Source organism: Mirounga angustirostris, unplaced genomic scaffold (assembly GCF_029215605.1).
Source record: "Mirounga angustirostris isolate CCGP_5_RB_7025 unplaced genomic scaffold, mMirAng1.0.hap1 SCAF_7, whole genome shotgun sequence".
In the NCBI taxonomy this organism is placed as follows: Eukaryota; Metazoa; Chordata; class Mammalia; order Carnivora; family Phocidae; genus Mirounga; species Mirounga angustirostris.
Window position 1 is genome coordinate 95,101,212 of NW_026991715.1, and position 21,536 is coordinate 95,122,747.

Genomic DNA, 21,536 nt, shown 5'->3' on the forward strand with positions numbered 1-21,536 from the left:
AGCTGCCTGTTGCTGTCCTTGATGCGGATAGATATTCAATACTGATTTGTTCTGTTCCCTTGTACATAGGTTCATTGGCCATAATCATTACCCTAAGGGGCTACGGGAAAGAAATTGTGTTAATGTACAGCAGACCAAAACAAGATTACACTCCTCTGAATATCGGGATTTTCTTCCCCCATGCTTAAAAAAAACCTCTATTAAATAGATTTATAAGAAGGTAGATTCTGGTGAGGAAGACTTTGCAGATACAGGTACACTCTCGGACAGTTCCTCCTAGAGACACCCCAAATACTGTAATGGAGGAGAGTTTTTAAATAAAACAACTAAGCCTCCTTTATAGGGACGGGCTTAAAACCCATGGTATAGCTGAGCCTTATCTGGCTAAATCGGTAGAATACATGTTCAGGTCTGCTGATGCCAATTTGGAGTTTATTTTAAAAATGTGATGAGTTTTATATTTAAATCCATAGTATAACTTAAAAAAAAAATAAGGAGAAGGGAGTGATGGGATGGTGGTGTAGGCAACAGATAGATGTTGGATGTGTCTATACCATGAGTCCCCATTGTGCCCCTTCCCGAGAGTGGAATTAGGCTAGGAAAAGCGAAGATCCCATCAGAGAGGGAATGCGGTAATAACTGGTTACTTGTCCATGCTCCTGCTGAAGCTGCAGGCCTCCTAATAGCAGAGTCAGCCTGCCTGAGAAACAGCAGGGAAAGAAGGAGAGCGTGAGGACCAAGGGAGGGACCCAGAGGTGAGCAGGCCATTCCTGGGCCACTTAAAGAACGTGACCTAGCCTCCCCACAGAATTGCTAGAGTGACAGGTCTGTCTCCACCCTGCTCCTTCCCTCTCCCATCCATGGGCTGATCCCTGTCCAGGTAGCCGGTCTTCCCCACAGGAGAAATGCCTCCTCTCAACTGATGGCCACTCCTTCTCCCCCAAAGCAAGCCCGGAAAACCTGACTTCCCAGCTCAGCTCCACATTACACCCGCTCACGTGGCCTTTGGCAAGTCCCTCTCTTAGTGCCTTGGTGACAAACACGGGAATGATCTGTGTATCACAAAATAATTGTGAAGCACAAGTAAAATACTACGTGTAAAGTCATAGGGGGGTACAAGGCTGAGAAGCGGGGAGACCACGCTAGGCTCTCCTACAGATGGTTCTGCCCTAAGACCTGAGATGACAGTGAAAGGCACCTCGCTGGGTCCCAAGACCCACACCTGGCTTCTCACGTGACAAGGACAGAACTTCCAGAGGTCTGGCTCTTGGTTCAAGGAGGCTGACCCCTAGGGGTGGAGCCCTGTGTTCCTTTAAAGAAGGATGAAATCCATTTGCAATGACGTGGATGGAACTAGAGGGTATTATGTTAAGTGAAATAAGTCAATCAGAGAAAGACAATTATCATATGGTCTCACTCATAGGTGGAATTTAAGAAACAAAACTGGTGAACATAGGTGTAGGGGAGGAAAAATAAAATAAGATGAAAACAGAGAGGGAGACAAAGCATAAGAGACTTAACTCTAGGGAACAAATTGAGGGTTGCTGGAGGGGAGGGGATGAGGGGATGGGGTAACTGGGTGAGGGGCACAGGGGAGGACACGTGATGTAATGAGCACTGGGTGTTGCGTGCAACTGATGAATCACTGACCCCTACCCCTGAAACTAATCAGTCAGTATATGTGAACTAACTAGAATTTCAATGAAACCTAAAAAAATAAGGTAAGTAAAATAAAATGAAGGAAGAAATGCAGAGCAAGAGCCGGAGCCAGAGTGAGAATGCGCGCTGGGTGCCCGCGGGGCGGCAGAGAGGTGGACTGAGGACAGGTGGGCGGTGAGGAGGGCAGAGAGCTGGAGGTGCCCAGCTCAGCAAACAGACTTCACCTCTTCTGGGTCTGGGAGCCTGTCGTCCTGGGAGGGAGCAGCCTGCCCTCTGAAATGCTAGTCAAGGCAGCAAGGCTCCCCTGCGCGCAGGAGGGCCTAGAAGAGGGGAAGAAGAAACACTCTCTAAAGCTCTTACTGTGGGAGGTCTGGTGAGAAATGTGTTTACACTGTAAGCCCTTGAACAGACAGGAACACAGGCAACAACGTAGGCAACAAAGAGATGGCTCCTGGAGCAACCGACTCTTCCTGTGCTCTATGGGCTCTGGCACTTCCTCTCCTGTTGCCTTCTGCCCTGGCCTTCTCCCTCCTCCCTCCCTGCCCTCCTTTCTGCCTGCCTTCCTTTTTATACTTTCCTTCTTACTTCTGTGACCAGCAAAGTTGATTTCGAAATGCAGAGGGGACCTCCACTTGCCCTTGGTAAAGCACAAGGAACCACTGAAAAGCAGGCCATCTCCTCCTCCTCCATCTATTTCCACATCTCCTCCCCCTCTTCCTCCCCCTCCTCCCCACCTCCTCCCCATCTCCTCCTCCTCCCCCATCTCCTCCCCATCTCCTCCTCCTCCTCCCCATCTCCTCCCCCATCTCCTCCTCCTCCCCATCTCCTCTCCCATCTCCTCCTCCTCTCCATCTCCTCTCCCATCTCCTCCTCCTCTCCATCTCCTCCCCCATCTCCTCTTCCTCCTCCCCATCTCCTCTTCCTCCCCATCTCCCCCTCCTCCCCATCTCCTTCCCATCTCCTCCTCCTCCTCTTCCAGCTCGTCCTCCTCCTCTTCCACCTTCTCCTCCTCTCCTCCTCCCCCATCTCCTCCTCCCCATTTCCTCCTCCATCTCTTCCTCCTCCTCCTCCCCCATCTCCTCCTCCCCATCTCTTCCTCCATCTCTTCCTCCTCTTCCTCCCCATCTCCTCCTCCTCCCCATCTCCTCCTCCTCCCCATCTCCTCCTCCTCATCTCCTCCTCCATCTCTTCCTCCTCTTCCCCATCTCCTCCCCCATCTCCTCCTCCTCCTCCCCATCTCCCCCTCCTCCTTTTCCACCTCCTCCCCCATCTCCTAGTCCTCCATCTCCTCCTCCTCCCACATCTCCTCCTCCCCATCTCCTCCCCATCTCCTCCTCCTCCTCCCCCATGTCCTCCCCATTTCCTCCTCCATCTCCTCCTCCTCCCCCATTTCCTACTCCTCTCCCTCCTCCCCATCTCGTCCTCCTCCTTTTCCACCTCCTCCCCCATCTCCTACTCCTCCATCTCCCCCTCATCCCACATCTCCTCCTCTTCCCCCATCTCCTCTTTGTTTTCCTCCTCCTCCTCTCCTCCTTATCCTCCTCCTGAAAATTAAAAAAAAAAGTCCAAGAATACTAAGAAAAACAAAATTGATTTCATAACCTTTTCAGACTATAGGAATCACCAGGAAACCAGTTGGTGTAACTGCCCGCAGGCCTCACCCCTGTAGGTTCTGATGGGTTAAGTCTACAGTGAGCCTGGTAATCTGTGTTTGTAACAAGTATCCCCGTGTAATTCCAACAGTCAGGCTGGTCAGGGACTCCCTCAGCAGGGCTAACCCTCTTACTTTGCTGCTGAGGAACTGGAGCCTAGGGAGGGCAAACGTCCTACTGGAGGTCTACAGTAGGCACGGCTTACGGGGCAAGATGTCGCAGTCAGACTCAGGACGAGGACCCACACTGTGTTTGCCAGCAGTTCCAAGAAGGGCCTGTGACTGAGCAGTCAGAGACCGGCCCCCAGCAGGCAGCAAGCTAGGACTGCAACTGCACTGGACCCACCTTGCCACATGGCTTGACTTCCTGCCAGAGGCTTCAGCCCCAACTTGGGGCCCCGTTTAGCTCTACAACAAGGCAAAGCAGACAGGGTTATGTCTACCTGCTGCCCAGCGCTGGTGCTGAGTGAGGCCTGGGGTTTGTGGGGAGGAGGAGGAGGAATGAGTCACCTCCGGCCACGCACTGTCACTTGGGTCTCTGTGGGTGTGAGAGTGGGGGACAACTCTGAAGGTTTGAAATCACTTCCCCACCCCGTCCGTCAGCAGTGCCCCCGGCAGGCCTAGAAGAGTTCTCTGAGGCCCGCCAAAACAGGAGGGCCCTGGGAGACCCCGTCTTGCTGCAAGCTGGCCTGGTGGGCCCTGCTCTGCATTCGGTCACCTCTCTGCTGCTCTTCTGTACAGCCTGCGGTTTGACATTTCCTTCCTTAGCCAGTTAGAGCCCCAGAAGCCTCCAGCCTGGCTGCTAAAGATACTGGTAAGAAGAGCCACCGCAGAGAGCAGGAGGTCCTTTCAGGATCAAAGCAGCTTTGTGAGCTGGTCAGAGCCAGCCACGCTCTTTCGGATGGGCCCTTCCTCGGGGCACTGCTGAAGTGTCATCTCTGTGCCCAGGCCCACTGGTTTCCAATCGCAACGGCACCCAAGGCATGCGTTCCCGCCCCCGCCCCCACCTCCGTCGCATATATGTATACACAGCACTTACCTAGAATTTCACTTCCTGAAATGTTCATTGTGTACCTCTTTCCACTCGCGTGTAAGCTCCTTGAGATCAAGGGCCTTTGCTTTGTTCACTGAGGCATCCTGAGCTCTCGGCAGAGTTCCTGGCACTTCGAAGGCCCTGAAGGCACACTGTTGAGTGAAGGCGTGCCTTCGTGGGACGGGCTGTGGCAGCCACCACGGCCTGACTCGGCCAAGATGTGGGCACCAGCAGGGCTCCCTTGGCGGCTCTGAAGGATCCGTTCCCTCCCAGATGTCGGAGGAGGGAGGAGAGGGGCTCCCATGGGCTTCTCAAAATAATCGCTTAAAGGAAACAAAAGAAGTGTGTCACAAGTGCTCAGGTGGTGTGATCAGGAGGCCGCTGCGAAGTCCCCACTCCTGATTTAAAGCAAATCCCAGCAGTGACATTACAGGGGAGGACTAAACCTTACCCTCCTTCCTTCTCCATCCCCTTAAGTCCCCAGTGTGTTTATAGAACGTGTCCTGTCATTCTAATGAGGAAGAAGGGCTCGCCAGCATTCCCTGGGACCATGGAGAAGTGAGGGGTGAGGAGCCTGGGGGGGAGTGATGAGGGAAGCAGGGAGTAGTGGATGCTAAGGACCACCTTTGCCAACTTAGCAAGTTTGTTTTAGGCCAAAGTTGTTACCTTCACTGAAGGAATGTAGATCCTGGCTCATTGTCGGATGGGCCATGGGCTCAATGCCTCAGCTCCCGGGAAGCTTGTAGCATAGAGGAAATTAACATGAGGCCCTGGTAATTAGGGAGCCTGGCTTCTGCGGGGGGTGTGTTTTGTGGGGTTCCTGGAGTTCCCTGATCACTAACCCACCCTGTGAGCCTCTGTAGCCTCATCTATAAAATGACATTGGGTTAGATCACCTTTGAGGATCCTCCCAGCTGTCTCCAAATCTCTAGGAAGTACTGAGCTTGTGTACTAATGAGGGTTCCCTTGGTCTCAGCAGTCAGTGCTAATGAGGGCTGGAGTCTCCTGTCCTGGAGACTTGAGAGACCCCCATGGATTGGACACTGACTGCTGGGGTGTGCTTGAGGTGTCATCCTGTTCGTGAAGGCCCTCCCTGTTCTGCGGTTTGAGGATTTGCTAGCTCACAGCACCCAAGGACTAAGAGTATCTCCAAGGGTCCTGGCCAAGTTTGGCCTTGGGACATGGGTGAATCAGGGAGTCTCCCACTCTGCGGGATGTGCCCTGATTGGGAATGCTTCTCCAAATTTTATAAAAATCCATGTCACCAAGGAGGAGGCAAGGGGGGAGGGGGGATGAAAGGAGATACAGACCAAAGGACAGCTCACCAGAGCTCCTGTCAAGCTCTGCAATGAACAGCTGATTCCTCTAGGTTTCAGAGATGGTCTGAGTGTTCCTGGAAGCCTGACATCACCACAGGGATGTTAAACCAAGAGTCAGGGGACCTCAGACCCAGGAGCAGTAAGACAATAAAATACACAGTGGTTGTATCCAGGTTGTAAGGCTCCAGAATTTCAGAGAAGGGGAGCCAGGTGAGAACGGGCAGGTCTTCACAGATGGTCTTTGAGCTTCAGTGAGGAGGCTGAGCCAGCACAGAGGGCCTGCTGCGCAGGAGCAGGGACCAGGGAGGGGATGAAGGTGGGAGGAGGTGAGGAGCAGACGCCCAGTGGAGGGGACTGGCTGGAGGCCAGAGGAGGAAGCTGGTCTAGGTCGGCCCAGATGCCCAAGATTATGCAGATCAGGGAACTCCAGGACTAATGGGAAGGTTGGACTCGGGGAGAGATGATGGTTTTGTCACCTTATCTGTCTTTTATCTCGTAGGATTCTCAGTAAGTTGAGTCAAGAAATCAACAAGAATGAAGAGAGAAGGAGCATCTTCACACGCAAGTGAGTGGGGGAGCCAAGAGTCCAGTGACACTGTAACGAAACCCAAAGAATTTTCAAACCCAAGTTGAACCTTCAATGGGAGGCACAGGACTGTTTTTGCCCCAGTTTTTGACCTGCAGCACTCCTTCAGCCCCAGGGTCTTGAAGCTGGTGCCAAGGAGGGGAGGGAGAGTTCATTTTCTCTGCCCGGCATCCTACCCATGGGTCTGTGACTTCAGGGGAACTTCCCCTAGAGAGTCAGGCAGTCATGAGCTCCCAGTTATTCCACTAATGTGACTTTGATAATTTCCAGAATTTTCGGGCAGCCTGGCCCAAGGTGCTAATCAACAAGGACACCAGTCCTAGATGGTGAGATACACCCCTTACTGGGGGCTCCTCTCGCAGGGCTGGATTGAAGAAAGAGGGAGATGCCCCTAAGCCAGTAACACCATTAATGCAATGCTGTTTGCCTTTGCAGACCCCAAGTCCAGCGGTTTCCTGAAGAGACAGGTAAAGGTGTCAGGGGTGGGAGTGATTGCTTTCGGAGGTGACAGGTACTTCGATTCTTCTGTCTGCTGGTTCCTGGGGCTCCTGGGGTATTGTGCAGGTGACCTTATTCATCTGCCTGTCAGGCAGTTCTTTCCCAGAGAGAAGTTTGGGTCCAAGTTGAGAGCAGGAGAGGTGTTACTATGCCGGGCGCCTGGTTTACAGCCCCTACTTAGCTGGGAACCTCTACAGATCTGAAATGAGGAATGCTGTGGGGAAACGTGGGAGGATCCAGGCTTTGACTGAGCACCTGAGCAAAGCCAGTGCCCCTCCATCTGGGTCTTTAAATCTTTCAGTAAGTAAGCTTTAGGGATAGGTCCCCAGTGTCTGTGTATTTTAAAGCCCTCTGGGTGACTGTTCTGTGGTGAAAGGTTGGGAACCACCTCTACCTTCAGGTAGAATGAGCTGCTCAGGTGGAAATTCTAGAGCTGATACTAAACCAACCCCCAGGTATGAGAAAGGTAGGATGAAGGCCTGGGATGGACAGTGGTGTGAGAGCACATCAGATGGGGTACTGTTTTGACTTTTCTTCTAGAGGCTTCTTTTGGTACTGATGAGGGTGTGATCTTCTTCCACAGAAAGCCATGAAGAGGACAATGGGGGCTGGTCATCCTTTGTGAGTACGGTGTGGGCTCTCCTACCCTCATAGCAGTTTGCAGAGCACCTTTGTAATAAGGGACTAGCATGATGCCAGAAGGAGCAAGGCCTCCAGCAAGATGCCAGTATTACCCTCCCCTGAGTGTCATCAAATGTGTTCTCTAAAGGTCAGGCAGTGAATATTTCCAGCTTTGCCACCCACACGGCCTCTAGCTCGTCCACTCACCTCTGCTTTTACAGCACCCTAGCAGCCACGGATGACAGCTGAACAATTGTGCTTGGCCGTGTGCCAATAAACCTTTATTTACAAAGACAGATGGTGGGCCGGATTTGTCCCACGGGCTGGAGTTTGCAGATCACACCATTAGTCACTATTATCACCCCCACAGCAGGGCCTTCCCAAACTCCCTCCCCTAGATGGTATACACTGAAGTAGCTTAAAATAGATTTTCTCATAGACTTAAGTCCCCACTGGTGACAGAGGGAAAGGGAGTTCAGAATCAACTATTAGCCCTGAAAAGACCTCAGGGAAAGTCCAGTCTAATTGGGTTTTTATGTTGGAGGGGTCACAGTGACCCCTTTGAGAGTCTGATGACCTCTGGATATCCTCTCCCCAGAAGACTGCATTCACAGGCACGATGCATGAAGCTGGACTCTGGCTAAGCACTCGGTTATGGCTCGGAGCCCAGCGTGCTCATTTTACAGATGAAGCAGCTGAGCCCACTGGAGAATGGGACTTACGTACTAGTTAGAGGCAAGCCTGGGACCCAGGTGTCCCGATCCTCAGTCTAGTGGTCTTTCTGGTAAGCAGCCGCCTCAGTGCCTTTAGGAAGCAGGTAAAGCATCCCTCGTCTTAATGGGATTCTGGCAAAAGGAAGCATTGCATTTGAAAAATGCTAGCTAAGTCTGTGCTTTCTCTAAGAAGACAAAGGAATTGGACAGATTTATTTTGTACAAAAGGGAAAAGACCAGAGTTTCCCCCAAACTGTGTCCAGTTTTGCACCGAAGCTGCATCTTTACCACTGCAAAGGGCCATGTGGTGTCTCCCTGCAGGAGCCCAGCCTGAGGCTAGTGTCCTTCACCCTCTCCACGAACACAGGCTTTCCATTAGCCCCTGCCTCTAACACTCGTGGGCTCCAGTGCATGTCCAGCCCTGCACAGGGCACTAGGCGAGCAGGGATGGAGACAAGGCACCCAACCCTGTGAGCATTTTACAGCATGGGTAACACACGGCAGAATATGATTAAGAACAAATACATGCATGCAAATTTAGGAGCCAAATCATTGGGGAAGCCCATTGTTCGAGAAGTGGAGAGGAAAAGACTCTTGTTGAGAAAGGCTTCCAGGGTAAAGCCTGGTAGAAAGCAGGAGCAATGGGGCCTGGGTGTGCAGGCTGAGACAATCTAGGGATTCCTCTGTCAGTCAAGGGCAGTCAGTGGGACCACTAAGGAGACAGGTGGAGGCTACTATTCTCAAGGCCCCTGATTCAGAGGTTCCATCCCCTGCTCTCAAGTTATAGGAACACAAAAGACAGGATGAAGACTTCTTTTTTTCTTTTTATAATAAGACTATCATTATTATTCTTTTTTTTCATTTTTTTCAAATATTTCATTTATTTATTTGACACAGAGAGAGATAACAAGTAGGCAGAGTGGCAGGCAGAGGGAGAGGGAGAAGCAGGCTCCCCGCTGAGCAGGGAGCCCCATGCAGGACTCAAGCCTAGGACCCTGGGATCATGACCTGAGCCAAAGGCAGCCGCTTAACTGCCTGAGCCGCGCAGGCACCCCCAGGATGAAGTCTTTCTCAGAGTTCAGGAAGACACTCAACCTCACTTTGCCTTCCAATATTTTAAAAAAATATTCCTCAAATCAAACATGAACACAGGAATCTTTCAATTGAACAACTTAGACAGTCTTGCTTAAGTCACCTAGCAAAGCTGTGAGGATTTCTAGGCTACCGGTACTCACTTTTCCTCGCCAAGATGCAACCTCCCACGGCTTCTTTCCATACTGCCCTTGACTTTAGAGAACTGCCCTGGGCTCATTTATTGCCCACCCGACTTTGGCACGAGGGTTATAAGGTGCTCGTCCCACGTGGCTGATGGTGCCACCTCTGCTTGGGAAATCATTACTATGACTGTCCATTTTCATGAGCGGCCTCAAAGGCAGTCACTCATTCCCCAGGGCTCACTTTCCGAAAGACCCACAAAGAAGCACACATAAAATAAAACGCAACGCTTAAAATTTAGAAAGAGAGTCTCCTCCAAAAAAGCAGCTTTAAACTCAGTGTCAGATGTCATGAATAATAAGCTGTTGTTTCTCCACACTCAGCTCTCAGCAAAAAGGATCGCGTAGCCCTGACTCTCCCCTCTCCGACACAATTTAATCTGCCTTCTAATTAACAGGCTTTGGTTATCTGGTTTCCCCATTAGCATGGCCTTCCACACTGCACTAGGCTATAATGAGAAGAATGTTTTGAGCACGGGCACACCAAGAACAGAACTGACAATTAACTAGCGGCATCGCAAATGCTCCAGGCATTTAGTCTCCCTCTTGGTGATGCCTGGAATAAAAAACATGTTTACTCAAGACAGAGCTGGCTCTCCCACCCTTCTCTTCCTGTGCCCTCCTCATTTCTTCTGCTTTTCTCTCTTGTGCAAAAAGGCGTAGAAGAAAATGCACTCGCCTCGTGGCCTAAAGGCCTTGATGGAGGTTCCAAGTCCTGCGCTTTTGCACTCCCCAACCTCAGTGTCCTCATCTGTGAAATGGGAGTGACCGTCCTGCCACTGCCACCTCCCTACCCCAGGACCCTTGCGAGGCTTGGCAGGGAGAGAATCTTGGCGGGCACCAGGGTGCCACGGAGCCTCTACAAACTGGTCTGTCCCCGTCACTGTGTTGGCAGGATGAAGATGACTATGAGAGCCCTACCGACGATCAGAACGAGGATGACAATGACGACTATGAGTCACCCAACGAGGAGGAAGAGGCACCCGTGGAAGATGATGCGGATTATGAGCCGCCGCCCTCCAATGATGAGGAGGCCCTGCAGAACTCTATCCTGCCTGCCAAGCCTTTCCCCAACTCCAACTCCACGTACATCGGTAAGGCCCTGGCCGCCTGCGCCGGCCGTGCGGACCCACACGAGGCCAGTGCCCATGCAGCACCAGGGGGCCCGCTAACGCCAGCTCAGCGGCTTCCCGGCCGCGTGCCTCTGGGCAGGTGACTCCCCCTCTCTGGGCCTCAATTTCCTCATCTGTGAAATAGGATAATAAAAATGTAGACCGCAGAGCTTTGCTGGGAGGATGATAACAACTGCAGACAAATCATTGTCTGTGGTGGCTGATACCAACACTGAACTTCCACTTACGGGCATCTGGCAGTAATAACTCATTTTGTGTAGGACTTAGGGACTCAAGAGTACCTTCCTGTTTCTCCCCGTCTTCCGACCAACTCATGGTTACATGGCACTTTCACCCACACACTGCCACGGTAAACGTAACCATATTAAGGGGGTTTGACCATCACTTAAGAAAATTTAAACACTATTTAAGATTTTTACTGTCAGTCTGCTCCTATCAGCCTGTTTCTCCCTCATTCATTCATTTCTCCATTCAACAACAACGACCGGTCTCCTCTTGTGAGCCGGGCAGCATTCTGAATGCAGAAATGTGAACTCATCAGGAAAGAAGACAGAGCCCCCGCCTCGTGGGTCTTACCCGCTAGGAGTGGTGGTGACAGAAAACAGGCTTCTGCACGCTTGCACAGCTGAGTGTCACAGAATGAGCTAGAACGTTGACGATCTAGACCATGAACCAATGGATACTGCTCGTCCTTTCTGCTGTATAACACTTTTGCCATGCCAAAGCCCTTGCACAAACACTGTTTTGTGTTTTTAAGCACACTGTGTGATACAGGGAAGAAGGATCGACCCTATTTCATATACGGGGAAACGGAGGCCCCGAGACGACATGGATTATTAAGTCATTGCTTAGGTGCCAGTTCTGGAGACAGAGTGAAGACAGTCCTCACCCCCAAGATTTCATAGTCTAGTGGGTGAGGTAACCTCCAGTGCATGCAACACAGATGACTTAATTAAACCATGATCTCTGCAGGTGATAGACAAGTGCGGGTGATAAGGCTGGGGCATATGCCTCGTCTGGCCTTGCTTCCCTGAAGATACGAGATTTAAGCTGCACTTTCACAGATGACTGGGCGCTGGCCGTGGAGTGGGGCAGGGGATATGGGAAGTGAGGGTGGATATTTTCAACAGTACGAATGGCCGTGCAAAGGCTCTGAGGCTCGAGGGAGCAGAGCATGTCAGAGGCGCTGAGAGCTGGCCAGTGTGGGTGGAGTGGCATCAGATTAGACCAGGCTTGCCCAAGTTCTGAGCCACACTCTCTGTCGAAGAGCAATTCCTCTCCTAGGCTGGGACTAGGGTGAGCAACAGAGGCACCCAGGGCACAGAATATAAGGAGGTCCTCAGTCATAGTCCTGGCCTGGCCTTTCCCCCCCTCACAGGGATGGGACATGGCTAGCCTATCAACTTGGCCTAAGGATACATCAGTGGGATCAGAATACTGTGAGTTTCTGTCCAAAGCAAGTGCAAGTAACCAGTTAAGATCTGCAAATCTGAGGCTCCTTGCTGGTTCAGTCAGTGGAACCTGTGACTCTTGATCCCGGGGTTATCAATTTGAGCCTCATGGTGGGTGTACATATTACTTAAAAATAGAATCTTACCAAAAAAAAAGTCTGTGATTCGGTAACAGGAGTTGGTGACCAGCCCTTCCCTTTAAGGGAAGAGACAGCAAAAGGAGGAAGTGGGAGGGGGAGGTCAGTCCAGAGCATTTGTGAGGGGAACGAAGGGGACCTACGACCTGAGCCATGAGGGCGGAGGTTAACGCTGCCCCGGCACCTGGGTGTGTGTGTGTGTGTGTGTGTGTGTGTGTGTGTGTGTGTGTGTGAGACTCGGGCGGGCTGGCCTTGGCACTTGTGGGGGTCTGCGGGATGCGGCGCCCCCCGGAGCGCAGAGGTGCTGCTCTTCCCGGACAACACAGCCTGCCTTGGTGTGGCATTTCTGCTTTCATTTCACCACCCTACTGCTCTTGCCCTTCCGCAGACCGGCCCCCCTCCAGCAAAGTCCCTCAGCAGCCGCCCGTGCCCCCCCAGAGACCGACAGCCGGGTTCCCTCCTCCGTCGGCAGGCCGGAGTCACGCGGTAGGCCTCCCAGCTTTCTTCACTGGTGCTGTGTCCACTTTGATCCCTCCTTTGCCAGAGAGAAGACTCTACGTATCTTTACCCATTGCTGACTAGTAAGAACAGATTATATATAGGCTGGGAACATGCAAACCCAAGCACTCGCGGTGTGGGGGGTGGGGGTGGGGGTAACATACATACTAGTGCATATCATCGGCATTTTCTTTTTACCCAAAACAATTTAAACTACTTCAATAATGAAGTATTGCTGTCCCACTTTTGAAATTAATAAAAATTGTGAAATAAACCCGAGGGACCAAGGTCAGTAAGTGGCCCCTACCGCTATCGCGTGGGTCCCTAGCACCTTCTCTCGCCGCAAGACGTGCGCCACCTACTGGCCAGAGGCGGAAATTCCGCGGGCCGGTGGCTTGAGCCGCCAAGGCTTACAATGCAGAGAACCCAAGGGCAGAGAGAGAGGCAGCAAACCGCCTTTCCTCTTTCTTCAAGCTTACAGCCTCAGGTCCTGTGGGTCCAGTTAAGTACCCAGAGAGACCCCGAGAAATTCAGGCTAATATGTCAATAGCTGGAGATGTGTTTTCTTCATAAGGGATCGGAGCACTTTAACTGCAGGGTAATTGCCAAAGTGTCAGGGCTAGAAGGAGCGAGAGAATGTATTTTTCCAAAATCTCAAAATGCAGACCTCACCACAGTTGGGACCTTTCTTCTAAGCATACATGGCTTCCTCTTGCTTGTGCAGTTTTCTTGCAAAGGGGGCTCAGGGAGCTGAATTGATCTACAAAGCATTTTGCTTTGAAACCTGAAGGCTTCCACCTCCACTATTGGGGTGCAGAATTCTCTCATTCAGTCAACAGATAGTTACTAGCCGTTACTGTGTGCCAAGCAACGTTCTAGCTGCTGGGAATAGAGCACGAACAAGACAAATAAGGTCCCTTTGCTTTTATAAATTTTCAATTTTGGTTGGGGGAGGCAGATACTAAACAAGTAAGCAGATGTATGCACAAGACAATTTGAGTAGTAATGTGTGGTTAGGGAGACAGAGAACCCAGTAACTTGATGATGGGTGGGAAGGTGACATTGAGCTGGACAGAATGGGCCAGTTGTGGCAGGAGCCAGGGAAGGAACATTCTAGGCAGAGGGAAACACAAGTACCGAGATTAGAAGGAGGGCATGAGTTTAAGATCTTGCAGGAGCTGTAAGAAGACGCTTGGAGTGGGAGCCCAGTGGGCAGTGGAGAGAGGAGTCTAAGATAAGAAGGAGTTGGAAGGGTGGACACACGGCGAGTTTTTATTGTGTTCCTAATGTGATAGGGGCCACTTGAGGGCTTGGCAGGGGAGTGACGTACTCACCCCATTGCCATGCAGATAATACCTGGATTAAAGAGTGTGGGATGGGGAACTCAGGTAAGAGGTTATGGTCTAGGAGAGAAATGACAGGAAAGTGAACAGAGTCAGACAGATTTGGAGTGATAAGGCCCCAAGTGAGAACTTGTGGATGTATCCTAACGAGATGCTACCTAACATGTGGATCTTTTTTAAACAGCCACTCCCCCCACCCCAACCAAACCACGAAGAGCCTAGCAGAAGTAGAAACCATAAAACAGCAAAGCGTAAGTACGGGGGCTGCCCTCTCTCACCCACCAGCGCACCTGCTCCCTCAGCCCCAACCAAGTGCTTTCTTCTTGTAATTGATTTCAGTCTTTTTCCCTTCCAGTCCCTGCTCCTTGCATAGACAGAAGCACGAAACCTCCCCTCGATCGTTCATTAGCCCCATTTGACAGAGAGCCCTTCACACTAGGTTGGTATCTCTCTATTTGATGCCTAGTAACAATGGCCAATATTTATAGAGCGCTTACGGCATGATTTTCACACGCACCACCACAATCATAATGGTACCATGATGTGGGATTATTAGCATCATCCTCATTTCATAGATGAGGCAACTGAGGCCCAAAGAGATAACTTTCCCAAATGACTCAGCTACCCAGTGATGGGGGTAGAGACTCAACCCAAGGTCAGGCTGGCTGCAGAACTCCCGCTGTCAGCCCTGGGCTGGGCTTGCTTCTACCCGGGTGCCGTGTGTACACATATCTCATTGTCCTCCCGAAGGATGGTGCAGGAGGCAGTGCAGTGCAGAGAGAGGGCCTGGGCTGAGACAGGAGGTCTGGGACAGCTGTTGTCAGCTGCCTTGGCAGCTACTGAGCCGCTTACTGACCGCAGGGACCATATGTGTTCAGAGTTGTCTCCTTCTTTGTATGGTGTTCTGTTCTGTAAGGAGAAGATGCTTGATAAAACTCCAAGGTGCTTTTCAAATGTCAAAGTTGTTTATTGTTGCCCATGTGCAGTTGACCAAACTGTGGCTATCCTACAGTCCTTTTCCCCCAGAAGTGGCCCAGAGTGTTCTTGGAGTATGGCTACCTCTATATAAAGCTATTTTCAATTCAATTCTAAAACTTAGCGACCGTTTATTGAGCACCCACTCTGGGGCAAGTACTTTACCTACCAAAAATAATTTACCTATATTATCCTCACACCAACCCAATGAAGGGGGGTGTATCCCCCCCATTTTGCAGACAATGAAACCGAGGTTCAGAGAGGTTGAAGAACTTTTCTACATTTGCATTACTTGGTGTAGGATTTGAACCCATGTCTTTCTGACTTCAAAGCGGGTGCTCTTTTCCGCCACATCATGCTACAGTTGGAGACCCGGATTTTCCTTGCTCTGGGGTAGGGAGTTCTGGGGAAGGAGCTGGGAGCCTTGCCGGAGAAGGAGCCCCGAATCCTGACCACACCCAGCCTTCCCGACCCGCACTCTGAGCAAAGCAGTTAGGCTACTGTGGCCTCAGGTTCCTCTCTGCGTGCAAATGAATTTCAGTTCTTAGATTTGAGGCTCCTGCCTGCTGCTGTTTCCACGAACTGGACCACAGCTCTGATGACTCCTGCAAAGCTCTGTCGGCTATTTGAGTTCAGAGTGGTCTGCTGCAGAGGGCTGTTCAAATTACATGAAAATGAAGACAGAGAGATTCAAGTTCAGACCCCAGGCCTGCTTACTACCAGAAGTCAAAGCATCAAAAAAGTGGAATACTGACATCAAATCCATCAGAGTCACCTCCTGAACAAAAGTTTCCTTTTAAAAGATTCTTTTTAAAAAAAATTTTTTTTTATTTTTTAAAGATTTTATTTATTTATTTGACAGAGAGAGAGAAAGAGAGGGTGAGAGAGCACAAGCAGGGGGAGCGGCAGGCTTCCTGCCAAGCAGGAAGCCTGATGTGGGGCTCCATCCTAGGACCCTGGAATCATGACCTGAGACACCCAGATGCCCCCAAAAAACTGTTTTTAAAGGTACCCTTTCTTGACAATACCTACTCTTGATTGCTTCCTTGTCCATGATGTTTTGAGAGCACTAACCTCTTACGATGCCCAGAGAATATGCATACAACAGAAGATTTTTTTTAAAAAAAAAGAAAATCTACTTAAGCCTAAGAATATAAATCTAAGTTTTCTGGGTAACCCTGTAAAGTAGGGTTTCCATCCTAACCCAAAGTTTTATGAATAATAAACATTTCTTATACCATCAAAACTGTCTCTTACTGGGCAGTGAGCTCTTCACAGTAGGACGAGATTCTTAGGCCCTGTCAGGGGCCTGGGCTGTACATCATGTCGTGAAAATCATATCATCATTCCCCTTGGGGTGTTACCTGCACAGAGGTATGGAAGGGAGGGGAAGAAAGAGGAAGTATCAAGGAGTTGTCAGCACCCATGGAAATGTGCCTGACCCTGCATAGAAATTGTCACCTGATCCTTACAGCAAACCTGTGCATTTTTAACCTATAATCTTCATTTTACAGGTGAGGAAATTGAGACTCAAAGACCTTAAATAACTTGCTCAAGGCATATAGGATTCGCTTGTAGACCTGGTTGAAGAGTTAAGTAGTACTTTTTATTGCACTGAAAACATAGGGCATATCAATTCGAAGGGACTTCGGACAGAATCAAAAATAAATTGCTTTGAGGGGCGCCTGGTGACTCAGTCATTAAGCGTCTGCCTTCGGCTCAGGTCGTGATCCCAGGGTCCTGGGATCGAGCCCCGCATCGGGCTCCTTGCTCAGCGGGGAGCCTGCTTCTCCCTCTCCCACTCCCCCTGCTTGTGTTCCCTCTCTCACTGTGTCTCTCTCTGTCAAATAAATAAATAAATAAATAAATTGCTTTGAATAACTTTGCAATGCAGAGTTCTCAGGTACACCTAGCATTTCTTCAGGGAGCCTGCATGTCGTCCGTTCCAAGAAAAAAGTAAAAGGAAGAAAGAAACAAAACCCAACCAAAAATTAAGACAAAATGATTTGCACCCCACCAGGAGTATCTCCTAAAATGCTCTTCCCCAAATCAAAAGTTTTTCCAGAAAGTAAGTGTAATACTTTAGGTAATGTCAAATGTTCCACAGGACTGGAGGAAAATTAACCCCTCCAGGGCAAATGGGTTTATTTCAGATACAGGAATAAACTGAGGCTATCCAAAGAACTTCTTAGTCAATGAAAGAGGCGTAAAATCCCAATAAGACATTTTAATCCTTCTTATCATCAGTTACATAAAATCAAATGTTGAAAAGAAGCACAGAATTCAGAATACTGTTTGCATGTACACAACTCTGAGTGGCCTTGGGCTAGTCACTTAATTTCTCTGAGCCTGTAAAATTAGGTGCTCCCTATGGGCATCTTCCAGGTCTGAAGTCTGTGATTCTTCAATGCTCACACCCAGTCGGCCCCCTCAGGGCTCGGACTCATGGTTTCATCAGACTATGTTTGAATACCTCCTGCTTAGTGGATAAAGTATTCAAGGCCTGCCTGTTATTTGTCATTTACAGGAAAGAAGCCCCCGTTTCCTGACAAGGTAAGCTCCTTCCCTGGTTTGTTCTGTTTGTTTTTACTTTGGTTTCATTTTGTGTCTTGTCTTTATCCTTTGGAAAGTGCCGAGGACACTGACATGTCTTCCCTCCTGTCTTACAGCCCTCCGCCCCCGCGGGAAGGTAAGGTGCCCTGTCGCATCTGTGTGAGGGTACACGGTGTAGGCCGTAGAAACACGGTTCAGTTTGGTTCTCACCCCTGCTTTCTCTCAACTCTGCAGGCCTCTCGGGGAGCATTTACCCAAGATGCAAAAGCCTCCTTTACCTCCAGCCACTGAAAGACATGACAGGGGTAGCCCCCTGCCCGGGAAGAAGCCACCTGTGCCCAGGTAACTGTCTTCTGTTGCCTGAGTTTGTCACTCAGAGAGGTGACGCCAACAGCCTGCTTAGCAGTAGTCTACAAGGAACCGAAAATCATGGGTGCTCCTGGGGAGCAGTGGATGGTTTCGCTGCTGGGGCTTGAGGAATTCTGGCTCCTCGGGTTGGATGTCAAGTCCTGGGTCCCTTTGAAGACGACAGTGATCTAGCAAAGAAAGGAGTGGAGCAATGCTTCATCAGGAGGACGGGAATGGCCACTGTCTGTGGAGAACGTCTCCTCAACCAGTCGAACCCGTGCTCATGTTTTCCTTTCACCTCAATACATGGGAACAGTACCTGCCACTTCATTTTTCAAGACAGGTAGCAGAGATGACATAATTGGCAGAGGTTTTTAGGTCACCGTAAGGTCTTCCTCACTCTGCAGCCACATTTTATAATGGCAGAATTGCTCTACTATTTCTAAATTTACTGTGAAGTCTTTTGGGGCCTATGTACCAAAGGCATAAATGTATCTGGGGTCAGGCTCCACTTTACTCCTTACGAAGGACATAACCAAGGCTTCTGTTTTTCTCATCAGCATCATCAGGCTTCATAGCTCTGGCTGTTGGATTGAACCAGGGCCATGGCTAGAGGGCACCAGAAAAAACCCCTCAGTAATCAAGATATTTGAATGGATTTTTTTGATGGAATCTTTTTAGAAATCAAATTGAATGTAAAAAGTATATAATGAACAAAATATCAAAATTTTAAATAAACCACAAGGATGATGCTGCGTGAAGCCCCTGACAGATAGGAGGCATTCAATACATTCCTTCTCTCGTCCCCCTGTCCAAGGAGAATGTGACGTGGGCCCAGACACACAGCTGCCTGCCATGGCCCAAAGGCAGCTGTCGCCAAATCTGTCTGACTAGCTCGTGCGTCTGGGAAAAGCCCCAGAGCAGTAGCATTTTCCAACTGTCTTCCCTTCACCCGAAGGGTGAGCCCCGAAATGGCTGTTTTAAGACATCAGCAAAGGAGAATATTACCTAAAATATTTCCATTTGCTTGGAGAAACATCTACTCAGTGAAATTTAATAGCTACTAAAGAGTTAGTTTGCTGACTAAACCTTTTTTATATGTATGTAATTATTTGCTGCAGTAGCTAAAAGAATAAAGGTTTGCCTAGCTCAGCTTGTAATGGTGACAGAACACTGAGTCACCAAACCTTCCCTCCACTCCTGCTCCCCGGCTTTTCTGCTATTTTTTTTTTTTCCCATTTTATCACAGTTCAGTGGGTTTGATTTCTCATTATTAGAGTAAGTGAAACTATCTATATTCTGAGGCTGGCTCATTGGAACTCTTCATGTTCAGTTCTTCTTTTAATTCATTTCAGGCACGGATGGGGACCAGACAGAAGAGAGAATGTAAGTACAAAATCCCATTTGGTAGATGCTTCGCACAGGGAAAATCAGTGCAGGCTCTGCGGAGCTTGGGGCCATGCCTTTCTCAGACTTCATTGAGGCCCAGAGCACGGAGCAAGGCCTGCATGCAGTCGGCTCCTAAATACTGGTGCCTGTGAGGGCCTCCATCTTTTCCTCCTGCCCGCAGTGCTGGCAGGTGGCCAGCTGCATCACAGCCCCATTCCCAGGTGGTAATTCGTAAGGTAAATAACTGTGGTTGGAGGGAAGGATAAAAGGAGGGATGCCCAGGAGTCTGGGCCTCGAAGCAAAGTTTACAAGGCCTCTGTTTTCCCTTTTAGTAAGTCCATGGCCTGAATAAGAGAGGGAATAGCAATTATTGAATGCCTGCTGTGTGCATGTTGACAAGCTAGCGACTTTTGGATAATGAGCCCTTTGCCTGGGAAACAGCAATGAAAGTTTTATGTCCAGTTCTAGCAATGAAAATCTTATGTCCCAGAAGCCCCATCAGTTTCAGGCAAACTGGGACCAGGATAGTTGATCACCCCAGCTTTACACGTTTTGCCTTTAATGACCCTATGAAGAATCATTGTTTCTCTTTTACTAAGAGGAAATCAAAGCTCACAAGGGGTAAGATACTTGTCACAAGTTGCACAGCTATGATTAGCCAGGATTGGAATCCAAGTCTGGGTGCTTTCCTCTACACCATAAGCCCTCCGAAGGTGATCACACCCCTACCACTATGCAAGGGCTCAGCCCACAGGTGCCTGCTGTCTCGTAGCTCTGTGCTAGATGCTAGGATGGTTCAGACACTGTCCTAGGATATGAAAGACAGGCAGGCCCACACCCAGCATGCTAAACAGTAAGTGATCATGGAATGAGCTCTAGTGGTGGAGGCAAGAAAGTAATTGATGGGGCTTGAGGAGCCAGGGGTGACTTCTTAGAGGTGAGATTTATGATGTCGTTGAGTGATGGGGAGGGCATAGAATAGAGTCATCCTAAGAGAAAGTCCAGTTGCATTCCAGCCTCAGGAATGTCCTGAGCAAAGGCAGGTGGATGACAATGCCTATTCACCCTATGGGGACTGCAAGGACAGCAGCTTGGCTGCAGAGCCATAGGGAGAAAGAGGAGACAAGGTTGAAAGTGAGAGTAACATTATACTCTCAAGGTTCCCAATCTCTGGAAGGGATGATGCTCATGTCATGAGAATCTGAGAGTTGTAGAAAGAAACATGACATGGTTGCAATGGTGTTGAAGAGAGATTTCATCGTGGGCATTCACTGAGCCCATGTGGGTTTATTCACTGAGCCTATGTGTAGCACTTTGCTGGGACTCCCAGTTGGCCAACTGGGATGAATGATTCTGGCTATAACTCTTCTTATCTCAATGGTAGGACTAATGACAGCTAACTTTCACTGAGCACTCCACATATACCAGGCACATGTAATAACCAATGCAATCCTTGCAACAATACTTTGAATAAGGTGGTCTTTCTTCACCAGTGTGCTGGTCTATCAAGTCCAAGTTGGCACTTTCGGCCTGCTGGTCAATGGCAAAATCATTTTGCCTCTTGGAACATCATTTCTCATCTGAGGAGTACAGCAAATAGCTCTTCCCTTGCCTATTTCACAGGTTGCCTGAAGATAAATGCTGAGCAATGTAGACACCTTGTAAGCCACATGGTACATAAATAAAGTGGAGTTGCTTTTAAGGGGCGTGGCAGAAAGAAGGCTTAGCCTTGGGCCAGACAAATTAGGGGCCAAATCCATTTCTGTAACCCTTGGCAAGTTAGGACTCCTTCCTGAGCGCCATGTTTCCATTTGTAAAATGAGGATGTTGAATTTTTAAAGGGTTGCTAGGAGAATTGGATGAGACACTGTGTATAAATCTTTGGGGGCACATAGTAGATACTGCCATTATTATTGTGTTTTTCGGCCCTTTTGGGCACCTCAGAACCTATTCTGAGAGTCTCAGATTGGAGTGTCCTTAGCTGATTGTTTGTATTAAGAAATTATGAACCACTTAGCAAGTTTTACTGTTCTCCACAATATATTTGTTATGGAGACACACAACTGCTAAAGAAAGAGAGACATTTATATGATTGAGAAATGCAGTTCTTTTAGGAATTGTGTTTTGATGATAGGCTAATACCTTTTTTTTTCTTCCTCTTACCAGGATGAAGATGATGGTATGTTCAGAAAAAGCTTTCTTACAACTTATAACTCATTCCTTCCTTTTTCTGCTCAGGCGTTCACGTGGAATTATTTAGCACAGGAACCCCATAGAATCAATTATAATTGTTAAATTAGTATTAAGTAGACATAGAGCAGTTGGTATACTGCATTATTTATCTGGGTTACCAAA

At 49.3% G+C, this 21,536-nt stretch overlaps 1 protein-coding gene across 1 annotated transcript in view; it reads left to right on the forward strand.

Annotated features, from left to right (window-relative positions):
• Nucleotides 1–21,536, forward strand: part of LCP2 (lymphocyte cytosolic protein 2) — a 48,393-nt gene that overhangs the window by 12,915 nt on the left and 13,942 nt on the right. The window contains exons 4-15 of the mRNA XM_045901578.3: nt 6,162–6,227; nt 6,684–6,715; nt 7,330–7,367; nt 10,250–10,448; nt 12,464–12,561; nt 14,101–14,167; nt 14,272–14,355; nt 17,419–17,444; nt 17,561–17,580; nt 17,679–17,786; nt 19,148–19,178; nt 21,348–21,360. Coding sequence (XP_045757534.1) covers nt 6,162–6,227; nt 6,684–6,715; nt 7,330–7,367; nt 10,250–10,448; nt 12,464–12,561; nt 14,101–14,167; nt 14,272–14,355; nt 17,419–17,444; nt 17,561–17,580; nt 17,679–17,786; nt 19,148–19,178; nt 21,348–21,360 — 782 coding nt within the window. The remainder of the gene's footprint in view (nt 1–6,161; nt 6,228–6,683; nt 6,716–7,329; nt 7,368–10,249; nt 10,449–12,463; nt 12,562–14,100; nt 14,168–14,271; nt 14,356–17,418; nt 17,445–17,560; nt 17,581–17,678; nt 17,787–19,147; nt 19,179–21,347; nt 21,361–21,536) is intronic.